Here is a 19,575-nt window from a genome sequence, read left to right on the forward strand (position 1 = left end):
ACTCTAAGACAACGTTACTCAACCAAGCCCAGTCAACCTTTTCATTTTTTTCTCGTATTGTCATGTTGTGTTGTTTTGATTCCAGCTGGTAAGAGACTACCTACGCGAGACGACAGAATTGCTCCAGGCGCTCTGGGATCAGACTAAGGAGCAAGCTGAAAAGGAGGCACAGAACATCCTAGAGCTTGAAAAACAACTCTCGCTGGTATATGGCTTGTCCGCAATTTCTAAACAACAAAAACGCATACACTGAAACAAACAAATTTAAATAACTTATTTCATTCATCAAAAGTGCTTAAACGTTATTAAATAGTTAATCGAGATTATAATAAATACTAGTTCCTTTAAACTCTCAGAATTCTTTAAGCAGTGAATAATACACACATAATACCAAAAAAAATAGCATGCTCTTAGCTTAATCTTTTAATAAAGGACTTCGAGAAATGGGAGCCAGTTTCCATTACTTCCAACACTTGACAATATATATATATATTGAACACCAGTTAAAAAGAGTCAAAATTCAACTCGGTGTTTTATATGACGGGATTTTAGCATTATTGAAAACAATGATATGTTAGAACGGGTGACATCGTAACGAGTGCACATGATTTGAAAGGGGAGTTTACACAAAGTTACACAATCGGCAATGTGAAGTTTCCTAAGCGAATAATTAACTGAATTCAGAATTACGAAATTTGAATCGAGTCACTGCATTTCTGCAAAATTTAAATTTCATTCCAATCATTAATTTGTAATCATAACTAATGATGCGCACCGTCCGCAATTAATCATCAGTGTTCCTTTCGAAGACAAACACATTAAAATTTGTCATTAGCAAACTAATAAAACACTGCTTTCATTTTATCATGAATCATTTCTAACATTTGTCTGTCCGTTTACTGGTCGTTTTATTGCCGCAATTTCCTTTAACAGGCTCATGATATAGAACTACACATCCACAACCGGACACAGGCATATAACGCCATGGCTGTGAAAGATCTGCAATCTAAATGCACTATGGTGAGTACTTAATTAATGATCAATTTTGTTTCATAAATATTTACTTTGGAATCTAATTTCACTTTATTAAAAGCTTTACAAATTGATGCATGCAAATAAATTGCTGAAAACAATTGATTTTCTGCGCGCTGTTATAACTTTGTAAAAGCCTCATAATATGTTGCTGTTTATAAAGCATTGCCTTTTCACGAGGTAATTGTTTTAATGACCTCCAATCAATGTTCAATAAAATATTGTTTATGTAGGAGGCAACATGTTAAATAAATATAACTTGTTAGTTGTGTTAAAAATCAACTGTTGTTAATGTTCCATATAGGAGAAACCTGGTCACCAATGCCTTGGGTTAAGTTTAATTATAGGACTATTGTTTTATTCATTAACCAGCCGAATTAGACCTTTTATATGATTAACTATCAGCACAACTTTTTATTGTTCACAATATTGCCAAAAATGAACATTTGTCATATTCCATAACTATGAATTGTGTTTTATGTCTTTGGCGTTTACCCTGTGTTATTAAACGGGGTTTATGTTTACACTTTTAGATCGCATTTCTAGGGTCATCTCTAAATCATTGAATAATACATGAAGGTAATTCAGTGGGATACAAATCATATTTAAAGTTAACAGTAAAATGCATAAAAGAAATCCTAAAGTGTAAAGTGCTATTCTTTAAGATGTCTATCTATAGACGCTGTTCTGGTTTTACCCAAGAAACAACACAATGAATGAACATATGCACTCCCCTTTTATCCCAAGTGGGCCTACAAGATTAAGTATAACTTAACATTTTATGATAAACCGAATACATTGAACACATCATTGTTACAGATCAACTGGTCGTCCTACATAAACAGCCTCCTGTCGGCCGGAAGTGAGGCGGTCCCTGTCGTTAACCCGGAAACGGAAGTGATAGTCCTACACGAGAAGGCGCTCGAACAAGTCTGTGATATTGTGCATGAGTACTCAAGCAACGACGAGAAAAAGAGGTACAAATCAAAATGTATAAAGTAGGGAAATGATGTGTTCTTAAAAAAACTGAGTAGGAGAGAATTAAGATATAAAGATATATACATATTATAGGTTACTATTTGAATAGTTCGTAAGCATTAAATTTAAAACGCTTTTCACAAAACAGTAAGCCAAACGAATTTTAGTATGACAAATGATTCATAGTTAATGTAATGTATTTGTGAATTTAGAGTGTTTGGCAACGGCATTGAATCTTGAAGGTTCCAGAAGTTACATAACGTGCATTTGGGATGATTTAAGTTTGAAATAAATTTGGAAGTAACAGTCATAACTAAAGTTGGAGTCCAATTCAGCGATCTACTTAAGATAGAGCGATCTACATGCAGTATGCCCGCTCGCCTTTCAGTAGATTAACAAAATTGAACTCTAACATAAACATACAATTTGTGAACATGTTTGTTGCTGGCGTTAAGTGTCTATCTCCAATGGATTCCTGGTTGCCGGCATGACATTGAATACATTACTAGTTGGTTTAATGAGAAAATGCTTTATGTACCAGGTATACGAATGTATATTATATGGTTACCGTTTGAAAAATCCACAGTACAAATTTACATCCTACATACTGTCATCTACATGTATTTATAGTGATGTAGAATGAAACACCAATGACTTTTGACTCTAATTGTCAATTCAGCATCAGTATTTTGATCTCTCTATTCATGCATTTATTTAGAAAGAGGTTCTTTAAGGAAAGTAAAAGTAAGTTCTTACCCCGGTTTTATAAAAGCATTTTTCTATAATCAAATGAATCTTTAAAGGGCACCAGACAGTGTTAAATACCAATTGCAAACTTGTAATATAATATCTTGGTCTAGTTAAAAAACGAATTTAAAATGAGATTTGCATGTATTTCATTAATCAAATGTTATTGGAGTCTGGACAATCTTCAAATTTTTATTCGGACATTGTTTTTAAAGTTTAAACTTGATTAAACTTAACTTGATTACAGGTCAACTTAAAGAGTATGAACCGTTGTTACATCCAACCACAAATGTACCCCTCTATACAACAGTTTTAATAAAAAGGGAATTCTTTCTTAAAAGAAAAGAAGCAATTTATCTTACTTGATGGATTTGGCTCACTTTTTTCACAACAGTGGTACCTTGTATACCCCGCAGATAAAGTGTAAGACGAACTTCACTACCTTCTTAACTTTATCTGAGGTTATGTTTTCATACTAAAAGTCGGGTCCGTGATCGAAGCATCACCTTTAAGCCTGAAATCGTAGCATATTCTCTCAAAATCTCAATTTTACCTTTGCAGCATACTAGAGAGGTATGTTTTACTGGGCCTAGCAAGGTCCATGAAGCCCTTCTTTGACCTCACAACATTTCAACCCGATGTCAACCACGACGAAGGTAATAACTTATCTCGAATCCTACTTGTGTGTTGAAGATAATATGATATGATTCATTGTTGCACTTTGATGGAAATTAAACCTTATATAGCAGTTTGTAGACAACAAATATGAAAGAGCTTTGACATCACCAATCTGAACTGATGTATATCGACATACATCATTTCCTGCTTCTTTCTGGCAAAGATATGGTCATTTTATTCTCGCGTCAAAACTACTCATTACCGCTATATAATTGAATGCGACTAAACAGTAAACTACTCACGGCTCACTCGCTGACGTACTACTTATGACTACTATGTTGACGTGTGAATTTTGTTTTACAGAAATGGAGGCTGAAGGTGAGCATTGGCGTCGCTGTACCTTTTACACCAACAAGGCCTTAGGACTCGCTACCGCTGCCGTATATGTTAACGCGACGACAATCGACGCGTCTCTTGCTCAGGTACACCCTCATATTTACACTCATTCCTTATACTTGCGAATAAACTATTTCATATTACCTATTCTGTTTCACGCAAGGAGAACAAGTTGATTGCAGAAAAGTGTGTGCTTAACTACACTTTTAACTTTCGCTTTTTATACATTGACTCACTTTAATTGAATTGCATTTTAATTTATTTCCATTTATATATGAGATTCGGAAATGTAATGCAATAGAAACCATGCCTTACAAGTTGTATTATGTTGTTTTTTTCCTTTCGCTTACTAGTTCACATTTTGTTAGTTAATGTAACCTTACCGTAAAACAACTAATTACATACTGTACCAATGCATATATAGCTGTTGTATTAAACAGTTTACATCGCATTGTTGTAACATTGTTTTAATGCCAACCTTTATAATGATCTGATTGCCTTCCAAAGGGTGATGAACGCATAAAAAAGGTTTGTAATTGTGGTTCAATACAAGAACCCCTCTGTATCCAGATTATGTCATCCATCCATGTATCCCGATTTATTTACCTTGGATCTTATTTAAGAGCATTGTTAGGATAACAGTTAAAAAACTAGAGGTAAATGTAATTATTCTTAAAAATAGAGACCAATTGTAGTACTTTGTTGTTTAGGAGGCAAAAGAGCTTCACGAATTTTGCTTGATTTTCAAACAATGAAAACGATAAAATTACTTATGATAATTAACAAACTTTACTAAAATGTCAAAATGTGAACTTTTTTCTTTTTAAAAATATTAACTTGAACTTGCTTAAGTTGGTTTAATTTTATCGATATTCAATTTAGGGTTTGCATTTTGGTCGTCTAGCACTGATATGTTTTGCTTTAAGTAGATTTGGTTCGTCGTGCATGTCCTTTTTTGGGTTGCTTGCATTATATATGTGCACATATTTAGGTTCGATTCTATGTTAATAACTACAACAGTATGGGACCTAACAGTACAAAATGTTCCGTGTTTATTTCGAAGGTTAATTGTTCAATTATTATGTTCAATTAATTGCTTGCAACTATTTTTGTTAAAAATATATGCTTTTGAGTTTTGGCTTTTAGAGCGGCTTTTTGGCCAGGTTGTTGCATGAATTTGCTGTAAAACATTCCAACATTTACTATTATGTAATTTAAGTTAATGATATAGTAACAAATACTTGTAGATAACAACCCTGGTAACGTATGTGAAGAGGGCCTTCAAGGAATACCTCCTGAGAAAGATATGGATGGACACAAAGACAAGGGAAAATGCCGAGAAAAAGGTAGATAGCAGCTTACTATGTCTTTATCATTTTGGTTAAAAAATGAAACATAATATTTATAATCTAATAATAATAATAATAATAATAATAATAATAATAATAATAATAATAACAACAACAATAATAATTATTTTTGAAAACGATAATATTTTACATTTGCCTTGAATTTTTTTTTCCTCTTTACTATAACTCCAAAATACAGTTTGACTAACAATCTATCCTTGATTTCAGCTAAACAAAATGATGTGCATTTTAGCAATTCGTATTCTTTATAATATACGCAACATATACGCTCTTTACACGTAAAGCTTCTTCAGGTTAATTACGGTTAACAAAGCTATTTCTATAACAAAATATCTTTTGAACACATAATGCCTAACCTAACCTAACCACTTGAATTCCAGCTGGACGAGATGATTGAGAAAGTGAGCTACCCGTCTTTCATTCTCAACAACACTTTCCTTTCCGAGTTCTACACCAATGTAAGTAGTTCTTTAAGAGGTGTCACGCTGTTCTCCTCTTTTGGACAGTATAATTTTCTAAATATATACTAAGAGAAACTCATAGCGCCACGGATTATTTTCGGTTTAAAATGACCTCATCTTTTTAATATATTATGGCAATATAGTTTCTAACCATAACAGATATCTGATCATTAACAAGTATTTACTTTTCGACATCACACTTATCGCGGTCAGGAAGACTTAGCTTATCTTGCGTACTTCTTAAATCGTTAACTTTGTTATACCTTATTCTGTATTGCATGCGTTAAACTGAAAAAAAGATAAGTTTGCTAATAGGGAAATCATGCAAAATTGATTCACAATAGTTTACAAGAATAGAGTGATTAAACGAGCTGGTATAGGAGCATTTGAAAGTCTGAACAGCATTCAATCAAAACATAAACTTTATTCATTTGCTAATTTCTGCTTTTGAACGTATCAGATTAAGAAACATTTGACTCAGTGAATAATACGTAAGGGGGGTAATTTTGTTGATTTAGAATGTTTTGAACATCTGTGGAAAAAAGGTGATACTTGCCATCATATTCGAAATTTTGATGTCAAAGTTAAGGTGGAATTGATTATTTGGGTGTACAATAAAATCAATATTTAGCCTCCCAAAGTTCAAATTGTGTATGCCAACATTACAGAATCCGTTCGAAACTTTCTGAGATATCCAGTGAATATTTCATTCATTTAATATTGAGCAATGGTTGTTGCCTTAATTGGAATAGTAATTATATTTTAATTTAATATTAGATGGAACGTTAGAAGTTTGTTTCAGAAAACATTTGTCATGAATACTCGAATTACACTACATTCGTAGGATCGATTTTAGTATAATAATTATATCATTAGTTATTCTTTATTCATAGTCAATTGATGCTTTCTTATTAAATCGTATTCTCATGATGAATTATTGTCCCTTTTTCAAGTGACGTTAACCCTACAACGTATATTTACAAAATTATCTTTTCAGTTTACTATTGGCAATAACTGGTTCAACAATTTGCTCAAATGGAGAAGGTTTACTATTACGAACATGGTTAATTCTCTGAGTAAACCGTTCGACAGACTTAATAGGTGAGTAGTACCGTGGCATTTTATTTTCAAAAATTTACATTTTCTTATCTTTGCATCAAAATAGAGTTTTGCCAGACGCTGCAAGATCCAAAGTTCAGACATCTTAATGCATTTGTGAAATATGTTCCTGATATATTCGGTACTTCGGTAAATTTACTCTATCTTGTATTACAGCTGGATTAACCCGCCAGTGACAGTAGAGTCGGACTACAGTCCTGTCAGGAACGATATAATATTTCCCATTGCACTTTTCCACCTTCCCATATATAGTCATGAGGGGCCCAGGTACATTTTAATCTCACTTAATTGTTACTCTTTAGTATTTTTTAAACAAAAATGTGAAACTAAATAATCAATTTTTTTTTTATCAATTTCCTATTGAATAGATAAGTTTAAATTTTTGAAAACAATTGTAAATTGAAAAAATATAGCTTCAAAGATATATTATGTAAAAACAGTTGATCTCAATTATTCCGATGTACGTTTCAGCGCATTGAACTTTGGTGCGATTGGATCAATAATAGGTCACGAAATAACACATGCATTTGATATTCAAGGTATGTGTCATTTGTTTAGCACGGTATTACTAACACAGGGGTATTGCAATCATAACTCGAGGTTGTTTTAAACATTGGAGTACTCTAAATCTCCGTTTGGTTCCGAACGTCCTCGAAATATTGCCTGTTTTGTGTAATAATAAAATAGTTGTGGATATTTTATACACTCTATTAAAGCACGAGCATTGATTAGATTTCTAGTCAAATATATGTTAAGTTTTATTTTCTGCTTTAATATTAATTAATTCTAGAGCACTGTTCATAAACGAAGATATAAACTCATTAATGTGAACTCATTTGTCCCAGGACGGCAGTACGACGGTCAAGGTCGTTTGCGAGACTGGTGGGATCCTGTGACGGCCGAGATGTTCAACGAGACTACCCACTGTATGAAGGACCAGTATGACCACTTTAAGATAGGAAACATGACGGTGAGAAGTGCTCTATAAATATAGTAGAAATGTAAACGTTCCATGACAATTGTATTGCTCCATCTTTCGCTTCATTTATGTACACGTACATTTTTCTAACAGAAAACAGGTCTGGTTTTCAATTCATACTCATGGTTATTTGTATATATAAAACAGTGGAATCAACATGGACACGTCATTTAGCCTGAAATGCAACTTATATCCTGATCAATGGCAGGAGTAATGCCAGTCATCCAACACCAACATTAAACAAGACCCATTGCGCTATATAACTACTCGATCTCCCAAGAGTGATGTAATTCGAGAACTCGGTGCAATATATGTTTCTCAGACGTAGAATAAACGCTCCCCCCGAATACTTTTTACGTACAGATTGACTTTGTCTTACTATGCATATTTCCTTTTTTTGCAGATACACGGAGCTCAAACGTTGGAAGAAAATATAGCAGATAATGGTGGTTTACGAGCTGCTCATATAGTAAGTTTATGTTGCTGAGATCGATTTACCATGTAAGAGCAATAGCAAGAAACTTGAGCTTAATTTCGTTGTTCAATTGAAATAAGAAATACATTTTTAATCGATGATTTAATCGACCGAACAGGCGTACGAGTTATGGATGAAGGAGCACGGTGAGGAGGAGCCGGTTGCAGGACTGGACCTTGACGCCAGACAGTTGTTCTTCGTCTCCTACGCCCAACTGTACTGCTCAAAGTGGACAATGTCTGGAGTAACGGACTTCCTCATGAGGGACGCACACAGTCCTGGTCCTTATAGGTGAGCGATAAAACATTCAGTATAGCTGTATATACCATATATAGGTGAGCACGTAGTGAGAACATGTGTAGTATATCGCAGCTGTACAGATCATTCATTGTTGAGTGAAAGGTATATATGCTTGTAGTATATCGCAGACGTTCAGAGCAGTTATCGTTGAGTGACTGTTAATATTTGTTGTGTATTGCACCTGTTCAGATCATGACAAAGTGGGCTAGGTTTGGAAATACGTGTAGTGTATCTGAACTGAACATGTAAAGCTAGTTGTTTAAATAAGTGTATTTATCGCAGCTGTACAAAGCATCAATAGGTAAGCGTGTGTTAAGAATACGTGTAGTGTTTCGCAGCTGTACAGAGCATGTGAAGGTGAGCAAGTGGTGAAAAAACTTGCAGTGTAATGCGTTTGTACAAAACATTCACAGTTGAGCGTGAGGTGAGATTAATGGTAGAGTATCGCATCTGTACAGAACATATATAGTTGAGCAGTCGGTTGAAGAACGTAAAGTATAGCTGCTGTACATTACATGTATGGAATAACGAGTGGTTAAAGTACGTAGTTTAGTTTATTGCAGATTTATAGAGCATGTTAAAGAGAGTGAATGGTTCCAAAACGCGTTCATTATAGCAGCTGTACATAACTTGTTAGAACAGCAGGTGTTGAGAATACATGTCGTGTATAATAGGCGTGCAGAACATGTATAAATAATCTATGAATCTCCAAGGGATAATGTGTAAGGATGCATAATTAAAAGGTCCGATATAAGTGTATTTCTATTCTGCAGATTATTAGTTATGTGTTTATTATGTTTCCTGTATATTATGTCCTCTCTGATTGTTCTCAATATTTACTCGGATCAGACTACAAACATCCTTGTTTTTAAAATATGGTGACAATAAAATGTTTTATTTACAGAATCGAGGGTGCCTTATCCAATTCACTTGCATTCCCTGATGTGTTCAAGTGCTCTTACGTAGCGAAGTACAACCCGCCTACCAAATGCAGAGTTTGGTGAAGTACCGACTAGAATTGTATGTACATTCATGAACCATGCAATGCAAACCTACAAGGCACCATCAAAATACATTCTGATTATGATTATGATGGTCGAATGAGATGCTTATCAAGTGTTGTGTTGTGTGAATTTGAAAGTGAACTAAATCCAAATTGTTTGCGGACTGCGTCGGCAGGGCAGATAGATCTCATATTAAATATTGAATGGTATACGGCGCCTTATTGTTACGGCGTCTTCCTGGAGCAGATGCTTCTTTTATTTAATGGCTGCGGAAGTGTGTGGAATGTTAACATTTGTTTCTGATGTTGGCTTTGAGCATATCAGATAAAACAACAGTCATAGGTATATTTTATTCTAGTGGACAGATTTTGTTTAAAGTTACAATTAAACAGACAGTTGAATTGCACATATTTCTTTATTCTGTTACACAATCATTGTGCTTGCTTTGACTTATTTCAGATACACAGCTGCTATTTAGCTTGGAAGTTGTTTTTCACACAAAATGTTCATGACATTCTTTGATCATATTGTTTATACACGCTAACAGTTCAAATAATCAAAGTAAATTATGCGCTTGTTAAATTATAAAAGTCCATTTAAAGGCATTTCTCTCTGACATTGAAATATATTCCAGATGTGTAGTTTAGGTGCCTTACCGATGAATGTCTGTCTGTTAAACATTGAATAGAGCAATTAATGAAATTGTAGTCAGTTCGTCTTTTCGTCCGTGTGTCTCTTGTTGTTTTTCTCCAAGTTATATATGACAATGCGGTGGTTGATATAAAGATGGGGAGCGTAAATGTTCTGACTATTATATGTATACTTGTCATATAAAATAGTATATGATGTGCACCCTTTATTATGTATATATGTAATTTTTATAATGTATTGTTTTTTCTATGCATATCAAGATCAAAGAATTTGAAGATCAAAATGGGATACCTATTGTATGATTGTGTTAAATTCATTTGGCGTCACAAAGTCTTAAAACTCTCCATTCAGTACGGCCCATATTCACTTTTATAACATAATAGCAGCAATGGTAAAATTGATGCATGCTTTTAAAATAACATATTTTACAATAATTGGTATCAATATTAGTTATATGAAGGAAACTTTGTAATATTTTAAACATCACATTACTGAGTCTTAGTCTCAATTTCAGGCTCAATATGTTAGCAAATATGGGCCCGGTGGATGAATGTCAGAAACTATTTGTTAAAGTGTTTAATCAAATGTTTTGTATTTCTAACTTATTTCATTGTTTGTCAAATTCGCTTTATAATGTTAAGCTGGTCGCATGTAGTTTAAATTGCTTTTTAAATTCACAATAAATACACAACATGCTCAATGATCTTATGTGTTTTGCTATGTACGAGAATGAATGGTACACATGGTTATATACGGTTTAACACTATGCTTGAATGAAACCAAACAAATGTTATGTCTTTATGTAGAATTATTCTTACTTAGTGGTGAGACTATTTTTTAATGAAATGCTTAAAATGTAACGTGTTTAGACAATTTATTTAAACTTATATGTTTTAGCTAAATGGCTAATATAACTCATGGTCGAAATCCGAAATGATTATTTAAGCCAGCTTGATGGACATTGCTACAAATGTGCGAACTGTCGCTGGCAACGTGAATACTAAGATTCATGTTAATATCTTGAACGTTTTACGATCTAAGTTAAAGTTCCGTACACCTGTAATACCTCGGCATTTTTCATCGAAAAGGAACAAAACAAAAACAGACACGTTTAAACAAATAAAACAATATCGTTTTTACGGTCGGCACTAGCTTCCATGTGTAACGTAAACGACAACATTTATTTAACAGCTTTCTTAAACTTTCTTTTTGCTATAATCAAGTGATTATTAAATTGGAGTGGTTTTCTTGTACGTCTTCCTGCAAATCCTCAAAATTTCCTTTTGGTTTTTGTGTGCTCCCTGTCAGATCAAGGCTATGGAGTCATTATCACTTTCTAACACTGGATACAATGCATTTGTGTCCATCCCATGAATGCTCTTAACTCTGATAAGCTTTAATGAATTACCTGAGTGCAGTTCGAGAGGAATTAATCATTTTCCATTTCATCGAAGTTGTAATTCGGTGCGTCTATCGAGATAGCTTATAGTCCAGTCTGTGTCAAACAGCCATGCTTAAATTCTCCACAATATGCTTCACATTTGATAAAATTATCATAGCTTCAAACATGTTTATGACTTCATCCATTGTTTTTTTTATTCACTTTATATGGGTTATCGGACTGCGTTCCGTACTTTATTTCTACTATCTCTCCATTATTTGAAATATGGACTGTTCGAAATTTTGTCAATGGACAGTCATTATTCAAGTAATGGACAGTAAGTAGAAATAGTAATATTGTGTGATTAGCATACTGTAAAATCAAGACGTGTGTTAACAGACTTGTTTTTCTTGTAAATTATATATGCATATCTTATTGCGAATGCATAAAGACCCATTAGGTAATGCAATACATTTTGATGCGTGGTAAAACCTTTTTTTCATGATATTTTACAAATGATTGATATTACTGATGAAAAAGTATTAATCGCAGTAAGGATAATTAAAACGGAAAATTAGTTCACAATCTCTTCACTGTTACTGCCAAGGGTTCACATGTCTGCAAGTTTCATCTTACCGAGGAAATATTATTGACTTAAGACACTGCTAGGCAACTTTTTGACTTTTTGTGCTTATAAAATATATTTATTTAACACAGATCTATATCGACCTGTCGAACATTATATTTGTCGAATGAATCCGTCTTAAAGCAATCTGTGTCTCCTAACTTGCAAAATGCAATTGTAAAATAGAGTTTTTCTATATGTGTTTGTTAAAAAGTTATGTATTTGTCATTGTCTACAAGTTGATGCCGGCCCCGATTAAGTAGCTTGGCTCTTGCGTGTTACTGTTCTAATCCTTATTGAAAACTTTGTTGCATACGCAGAAAGGATATCAGAATACATGACCATTCGATAATAACACTTTCGGATTTCAAAAATATATATCGTAAATTTAAAAATATTAAACTTTGCTATATTATCTACTCCCTCCGTCTGTCCATCCGTTCGTCCTACCGTCCACAACAACACTGGAAGCATTTATGATTATATATTACAATTTCATTAACTATATATTAAAACGGTAAAAACACATAAAACATTTTGATAAATATTTCATATATGTTGAATGTTGTAACAAAACTCTTTTAAACTTATTTATTTTATAACGATAAAAACTAGCTTAAACGTATTTATTTTATAGAACAGAACAGAAAGATGATTTATTGGGATTTAAACATATTGTTTCTCATCCATGCAAATAATTATAACACAAAAGGTTGGTAAATAAATACAAATAATACAGAAACAAAACATATTAATACAAACGAGTGTAATTAAAGGATAGTATTTATAAGCGAATTTCTTATTTCATTAGCTTTGCTTATATATGTACACAATCGATTTAACACCGATATTTTATTTAATGAAAACAACTCAATCAATTTCCACATACTCGGGTTTCTAGTGTAATACTTGCTTATATAACGTTTCCTAATGTCTTTGTAACAATAACATTTTAAAATAAAATGAAACTCATCTTCAATGTCTCTTAAAGCATTAACACATTATACACATTGTCTATCTTCTCTATTGACACGTTGCGGTCCATATCGTCCAGTTTCCACACGTAATTTGTGACCAGATACACGCATACTCGTTAAAGTGCTACGCAGTGATTTGTTTGTAACAATGTCCAGATATTGTTCGTATTCAAGGTCATGTTTTAAATGTTTGTACACTGTCAACACATCATTATTTTGTAGACTCTCTCGCCATTCTTGCATGTAATTGTCTATAATTGTCTGCTTAAACATAGGTATAAACTGCGTAGTAATAACAATGTCTGGATTACTCCATACATAAGTGAAACCAAATTTGTCGAGAATACTCTTAATATTGCTACACCAATTATGTTTTCCATTAACAAAGTCGATATATGATAGATCGTACAATGATTTAAAAATACAATTGTCTGTATTGAAAACCTTAAGCCAGTATTTAATTAGCCGTATATATCGATTTATATGCAATGGGTATCGACACAGTTCTCCGTAAACGCTACAGTTACTTGTGGAAAGTTTAACGTTTAGTAGTCGTTTACAAAATCTTAAATGCAGCCTCTCTAGTTCCTGAGACTTCACATAACCCCAAACTTCACATGAATAATTCAATATTGAGCTAACAAATGCATCAAAAAGTTGACAACATGTTTTGGGTGTAAAGTTAAATGATTTTAAATTTGACATAAGCGTGTTCATAGCCTTAAGGCCTTTTCCCGTTAGCATATTCTGATTTAAACCGAACGATCCACTCGAGCTGAACACCATTCCTAGATAATTGAATTCATTTACTGTATCTAAGTTTACATTGTCATATGTCCATTTTTCATCTTGTCTCAAACGAACTCTCTTTTTAAAAACGATGACCTTTGTTTTGTCAGTATTGACTTGTAATCCCCATTTATTGCAATAGTTTTAAGCGCATTCAAGCTTTCCTGTAGATCTTCCGGAGATTCGGCTATCAAAGCCATATCATCTTCATACATAAGCAGAGGTAAAGTCAATTCCTTGAATAAAATTCCACTTGTACGAAGTGTTTTAATATAAAGTTCCATATCCTCTACGAATAATGAGTAAAAATTCGGAGAACACACATCCCCCTGCTTCAAACCGACTACTACTTCAATAAAATCGGACATCTTTTCACAATGTTTGACTTTGCACCGCACTTTGTCATACATAGACCGTACTATACGAAGCATTTTCCCAGAAACACCGAGTCTATATAGCTTATACCATAACGCAGAGTGGTTAATAAAGTCAAAAAATCGTTTCATGACGACCATGGCTATATACAAGCGTTTGCCGTTGTTTAGCATATGCTCAATCATGCAATTTAAACTGAATATTGCGTCCACTGTTAAGTAACCCTTTCTAAAACCGAATAAGCTATCAGGTAGTTTTTCATGTGTATCAGGGGCCGTATTCAATATACTTCTTAGTTGAAAATATTTCTAAGTTTGTAATAAAATTTCTTAAATAAGCATTTTTTTCCTAAGTTTTAACGTTTTTTCTTATGTCTTATTCAAAAAGCATCTAATGTAAGAAATTTTCTTAGTTTGCCTTGAAACTGCCAATTTTCCCCTTAAATATTGAGGAATCACTGTAGGTACCTTAGACTGTAAGAAAATTTCTTAAATATGGCGGCATTATATTGAAAACTCACCGCAGACGATCGATATAACCTCTTTTCTTTGAAAATTCATCATCGTAAGGCAATTTATGGCATTTTTATTTCGCCAACTTAATTCTGTAATGATTTTCGTTTGAAAGATTCTATTTACAGATGGTACAGTCGGTCAAGGTCGTTCAATCGGTGATAAACACTGTTGCCAAAATTTAGCGTTCTGTCAGCTCGCAACACATCGCTAGAAAATACGCCATGAGGGAAAGTCATTGTCGGTATGTGTTAATCATTATGATGTTATCATTTTTTTCTAGGTCACCTAGGTTGAGTCAATAAAATTAAAATGTATCGAATTCCATGGGGTCATTATTTAACACAGTTTAACGAATGTCAACACTGCTGAAGGTTTTTTTAACGTTTGTTCAATAAATATTTTTCCACTGAATTTCAATATTTCATCTTGATGCATAACTTAATTGTTCATTTTGTGTGAACTTATTCATACCAACAATTCATGCTCATTTACAGGAGTGATGTACCACCTACTTCCCTGTTGTGTATTTAACCCTGTGGCCTCCGTAGTTGTGCTCCCAGTACATGCAGTATAAAGCTGGAAGCCATGACTGCCGGAACAATACAAAATCTCTCCAACCAACTGAGCTAGCTGGGCGGCTGGACCCAACCCACACACACTACTACACCCGACCATCATCATAATCATCCATTAACTTTTAAGGCAAATGAAGGCCTTCCTGCCATTTACCTCTGCCACCATTTAAGTAAACCTAGGTGGAAAAGTGCCCCCAGTGTGAGGCTCAAATCCACGACCGCTGGAACACAAGCACGACAAAGCCTGTGATAGTTCAACAATCGAAAAAAGGTAAAGATTGTTTATTTTTTTATGTTGATTGGGGCACATTTTATACACATAATCAACCATATCAATTAACGTTAAATAGTTGGTTGAAAAAAAAACACAACAAATAAATCGGCAGTTTGCTCATGCCGGGTTTCAAACCCACTAAGTACTATTAACATTACTTGCATGTTATTCTCTTTGTGCTTTTATTCATAGTTTATGTGATATTTTGAATTAATAGATTTCAGTAGTACATTCACGGTATCCATCCTATGTACAAAAGAATGATCTTTTATGGCTCAATATTACTTTGATACAAATTAATTTGTTAAAATAATCACAAAACCCTTCCAAATTAGATCAAAAGTGTATGGGGTCACAATACCTAGCCCCCAAATTCAACATAACTGCTATGTTAAGAAAAACACAGTTTGTTTGTAAATCGGAGACCTAAAGTTTTTCTCTATAATACAAATGAAATTGAATACTGAATTCAATATTTTATTACTTCAGCATCCTGAATACCTTATGAGTTGGTGTTTACTACCAGATACAGAGCCAAAGCTGCTTCACATATGTCGGAAATCACGCAACTTTCTGAGGATCAACACAAATGAGGAAAATTGAGGAATTATATATATATTGTATACAAAAACTATTGTGTCATTACAAAGTGAAGGATTTTGAAGAAAACTATAAAAAGTGCTAAAAGAAATTGAACATGATTGATGTTTATGTTAGTTTGATTGCTTCATCTGTAAGATATAATCAATGGATGGAATTGTACATAACAATGTCATAGCATATTAATTTGCATCTCTAAATTGAACATGTTTCTTGCTGAAGGCAAATAGTTATATGGAATTCAGTTAACAACAGCTGGATAATGATGACACTATTTTGAACCCCCTTTTAAACATCCTGTGTTTATTTCAATTTGATTAAATACATTTAGACTCTGTTGTAGATCTATATCTGTAGAAATAAAATGTAAACAAACGTTGTTTGTCTATTGATGTATAACACCTTTTTATGTATTGGTGCATTCGAAATGCATCTAAAAATATGTATATGATAATCAATGTGGCTAATTTTAGCAATATAGTTTGAATATTAATCGTTATTGCAAATGTAAAGTTCATCCAATCAGAACATAGCCGGTGATCGTACTTATTTCTGAACTCTAGTTGTTGTGACTGTTACTGACTTGACCACAAACACTAAATACAAATTGATGTGTGGAAAGCATGAGGTTATGTGGGACCACGCATCCCGGTTAAGTCGTGCAGCGTCGGGAACAGGCCAGTATATACACTCCGGTATAGTAGGGTGGTCACCGAGCCCGAGCCACACAGTCTAAGGGGCACGTGCAGTTTGCCATTAATTTAGGGAATTAGCTGGCACAACTGCGAGTCACCGTTTAAATTCAGATCACGTTTAATCTTTGAATTTGATTAACAACTCCAGTCCAATTTAGATGTTAAAAGTTGGTTCTTTATTAATTCCACACAAGTTTATATAGTCACAATAAGGGTGCTTTTCAAAATAATGAGGCTTTTTCTTTTATCTCTCCTAACTTTTATTCCTTTCACTTTTGGGAAGTGTTTTCAGGCACATTATGGGCCTATCAATCTTGTTAAGAAAATTGTTGAGTTTCAAATGGATGGCTCAATCAGCAAAAAAGTTGTGTAACAATATTATTATGTTGCTAAATTTGTCTCCTGTGCACCCAAAAAAGTGTGATGTTTTACATGAAGACCTTTATTCAAATGTGTTTTATTTTTTGAAACTGAATGATATAGTATTTTGGTATTGTTTTTTATACATACTTTATTCCATTGATTAGAAATTTAGTTTTGTAGGCTCTAATGTAATATTGCAAACATTTACAGTATTGTTTCAAGCTTTACTGAAAGTTCAGTTCCTCTTATTGTAAAAATGTTTACCAGGAAAAGTCATAAGTCGAGTGTTAATAATGCTAGTAAAGAGTTTTGCCATTGAACTCATAAGGGTAATCCCTCTAAAGTTTCCTCGTCGCCTTTCTTGTACACGGGTACTATGATAGATTCCAGCCAACTGTCTGGAAAATATCCACTATTTAATATAAGGCTAAATAAATCGGTTAAATGGCCAAGCACTATATCTCCGGCTTCAAAAAAAAATCATTGATAAGTCCGTCTTGAGATCCCGCTTTCGCTCGTTTTAATGATTTTATCGCTTTTGTCACTTCCGCTGGAGTAATGTCATTGTCAACCTCCTCATATATAGGATCGTTAGGATTTGATGGCTGTTCCGAGAATTGTTCAGCCTCAGGATTGGAGAATCCATTTAAATCGTCCTACAGCTTTTGGAAATACTCTTGAAAACTTGTATATTATTCGCGCGCTTTGCCTTACGCTTTGAAAAATATTTCCAGAAGTCCTTCGGTCTTTTCTTCTTTAGCCATTCAATGTCTTTCATTTTAGTTATCGTGTGCGACCTCTTTTTATTCATAGTCAATAGTTTATATGCCCGTTTGGCTTCAAATAAAAGTTGACGGTTTTCATCACTTTTTAAGGCATTAAACCGTTTAACGGCTTCCATATAGACCCTTTTCTTTTCATAGCACTCTTTATCAAACCAGGCTGCACGTTTAATAGGGTCAAACGAAGCATGATTAGGTTTACCAGTTTTATGTCGTATCTTTGTGAATAATGGCATTGCGACACCATTTACATTGGTTTTATCCATTGTGTTAATGTTCAATGATATTTCATTTAGTTTCGGTAGTTGGGAAATTAAACCACGTCTAAATTTCGTTTTAAGTTCATCATTCCATCTGATATATGTATGCTCATCTTCATCATTGACACGCTGACCTACTTACTATTCGATCACTATGGAGTACAACATGTAACGGTGCGTGATCAGAGTAACCGTTAAAGTCCATCACTTTAAAGACCGTAATACAATTAAAATCTGCCTCCTTCGATAATAAATAGTCTATTGTATTACTGCCAATTTCACTCAAGTACGTAAATTTACCGCTTTGATCAAGACGATCGTTACATATCCTTAAGCAAGTAGCCTTACATAGATCAATTACCTTTAATCCCTGGCCGTTAAATGTTTTATCTTCGTTTATCCTAATCAAAGGTCTATCAGCAATATAACCACCAGGATCCAAGTTTGAATTAAGATAGTCATATGGAATATAATGATATACATATAATGATAATGTAAATAGTTATTACAACTATATTAGCAACGCTCGTTCGTACGATGTTACGCGAAAATGCGGTGTTGTTTTATTGTAGAATTTGGAATACCCGAGGGAAACCCACTTGGCCGGCTTGGTTTTAACAAACTATACTAACATGCGGATAGGCCGGGAATTCAACCTCTCCGGGACGCTTTGGTGAGAAACGAGTGCGCGAATCATTACGCGAACCGGAGTACCTATGAAGTTACGCAAAACTCAAAGCTCTTCCTACACATCACTTTGACAGATATGCTTGTTGTCATTTACCACAGTTCCCTCAAAGTAGAACACAATTTGATCCCGAATTTAACACATTAGCGACGCGGGTTCCTGGTAACGCGAAACTATTAATTTATTTTCAGTTCTGTTTACAAAGCTTTATATGATGCGTTTTTTATTCCTTTAAGGCAGTAGATTAATTGTTTTACCTTTGCAGAAAGCTATTGATTTGTTTCACACAATTATAAAGTTCTAGCTCTCAAAGGCGTAACAATGTGCTAGCGCTCAAAGGCGTCATTATTGTGTGTCGCAAATTGAACTTTAAAACAGTCATTTTATTGCAGTTAATTAATTAGCGATTTCTGCAATTCCATAAATGACTAATTGAATTGCTTGCTTTTAATAAACACAACTACATCAGTGGAAAGCAAATTATAAGTATGGATTTTCCATGCTATGATTTTTTAAAAACAATATTTGATTTTTCGACGCATGTTT

General features: G+C 33.7%; 1 protein-coding gene and 1 long non-coding RNA gene across 11 annotated transcripts in view; both read left to right on the forward strand.

The window, feature by feature from the left end:
* Positions 1 to 10,830, forward strand: part of LOC128211677 (endothelin-converting enzyme 1-like) — a 74,139-nt gene extending 63,309 nt beyond the window's left edge. For all 10 annotated transcript variants that reach the window (XM_052916684.1, XM_052916689.1, XM_052916686.1 and 7 more), the window contains 14 exons: positions 86 to 205; positions 934 to 1,020; positions 1,852 to 2,009; positions 3,319 to 3,413; positions 3,739 to 3,857; positions 5,019 to 5,117; positions 5,522 to 5,599; positions 6,600 to 6,703; positions 6,878 to 6,988; positions 7,193 to 7,260; positions 7,567 to 7,691; positions 8,104 to 8,169; positions 8,294 to 8,466; positions 9,380 to 10,830. In XM_052916684.1, coding sequence (XP_052772644.1) covers positions 86 to 205; positions 934 to 1,020; positions 1,852 to 2,009; positions 3,319 to 3,413; positions 3,739 to 3,857; positions 5,019 to 5,117; positions 5,522 to 5,599; positions 6,600 to 6,703; positions 6,878 to 6,988; positions 7,193 to 7,260; positions 7,567 to 7,691; positions 8,104 to 8,169; positions 8,294 to 8,466; positions 9,380 to 9,479 — 1,503 coding nt within the window. In that variant the 3' untranslated portion in view covers positions 9,480 to 10,830. The remainder of the gene's footprint in view (positions 1 to 85; positions 206 to 933; positions 1,021 to 1,851; positions 2,010 to 3,318; positions 3,414 to 3,738; positions 3,858 to 5,018; positions 5,118 to 5,521; positions 5,600 to 6,599; positions 6,704 to 6,877; positions 6,989 to 7,192; positions 7,261 to 7,566; positions 7,692 to 8,103; positions 8,170 to 8,293; positions 8,467 to 9,379) is intronic.
* Positions 10,831 to 14,922: 4,092 nt separating this feature from the next.
* Positions 14,923 to 16,610, forward strand: LOC128210362 (uncharacterized). Its single transcript, XR_008257148.1, has 3 exons — positions 14,923 to 15,033; positions 15,287 to 15,638; positions 16,131 to 16,610. It is a non-coding gene; the product is annotated as an uncharacterized LOC128210362 (long non-coding RNA).
* Positions 16,611 to 19,575: the final 2,965 nt, after the last annotated feature.

The sequence above is a fragment of the Mya arenaria genome, chromosome 12, assembly GCF_026914265.1.
Source record: "Mya arenaria isolate MELC-2E11 chromosome 12, ASM2691426v1".
Taxonomy (NCBI): domain Eukaryota; kingdom Metazoa; phylum Mollusca; class Bivalvia; order Myida; family Myidae; genus Mya; species Mya arenaria.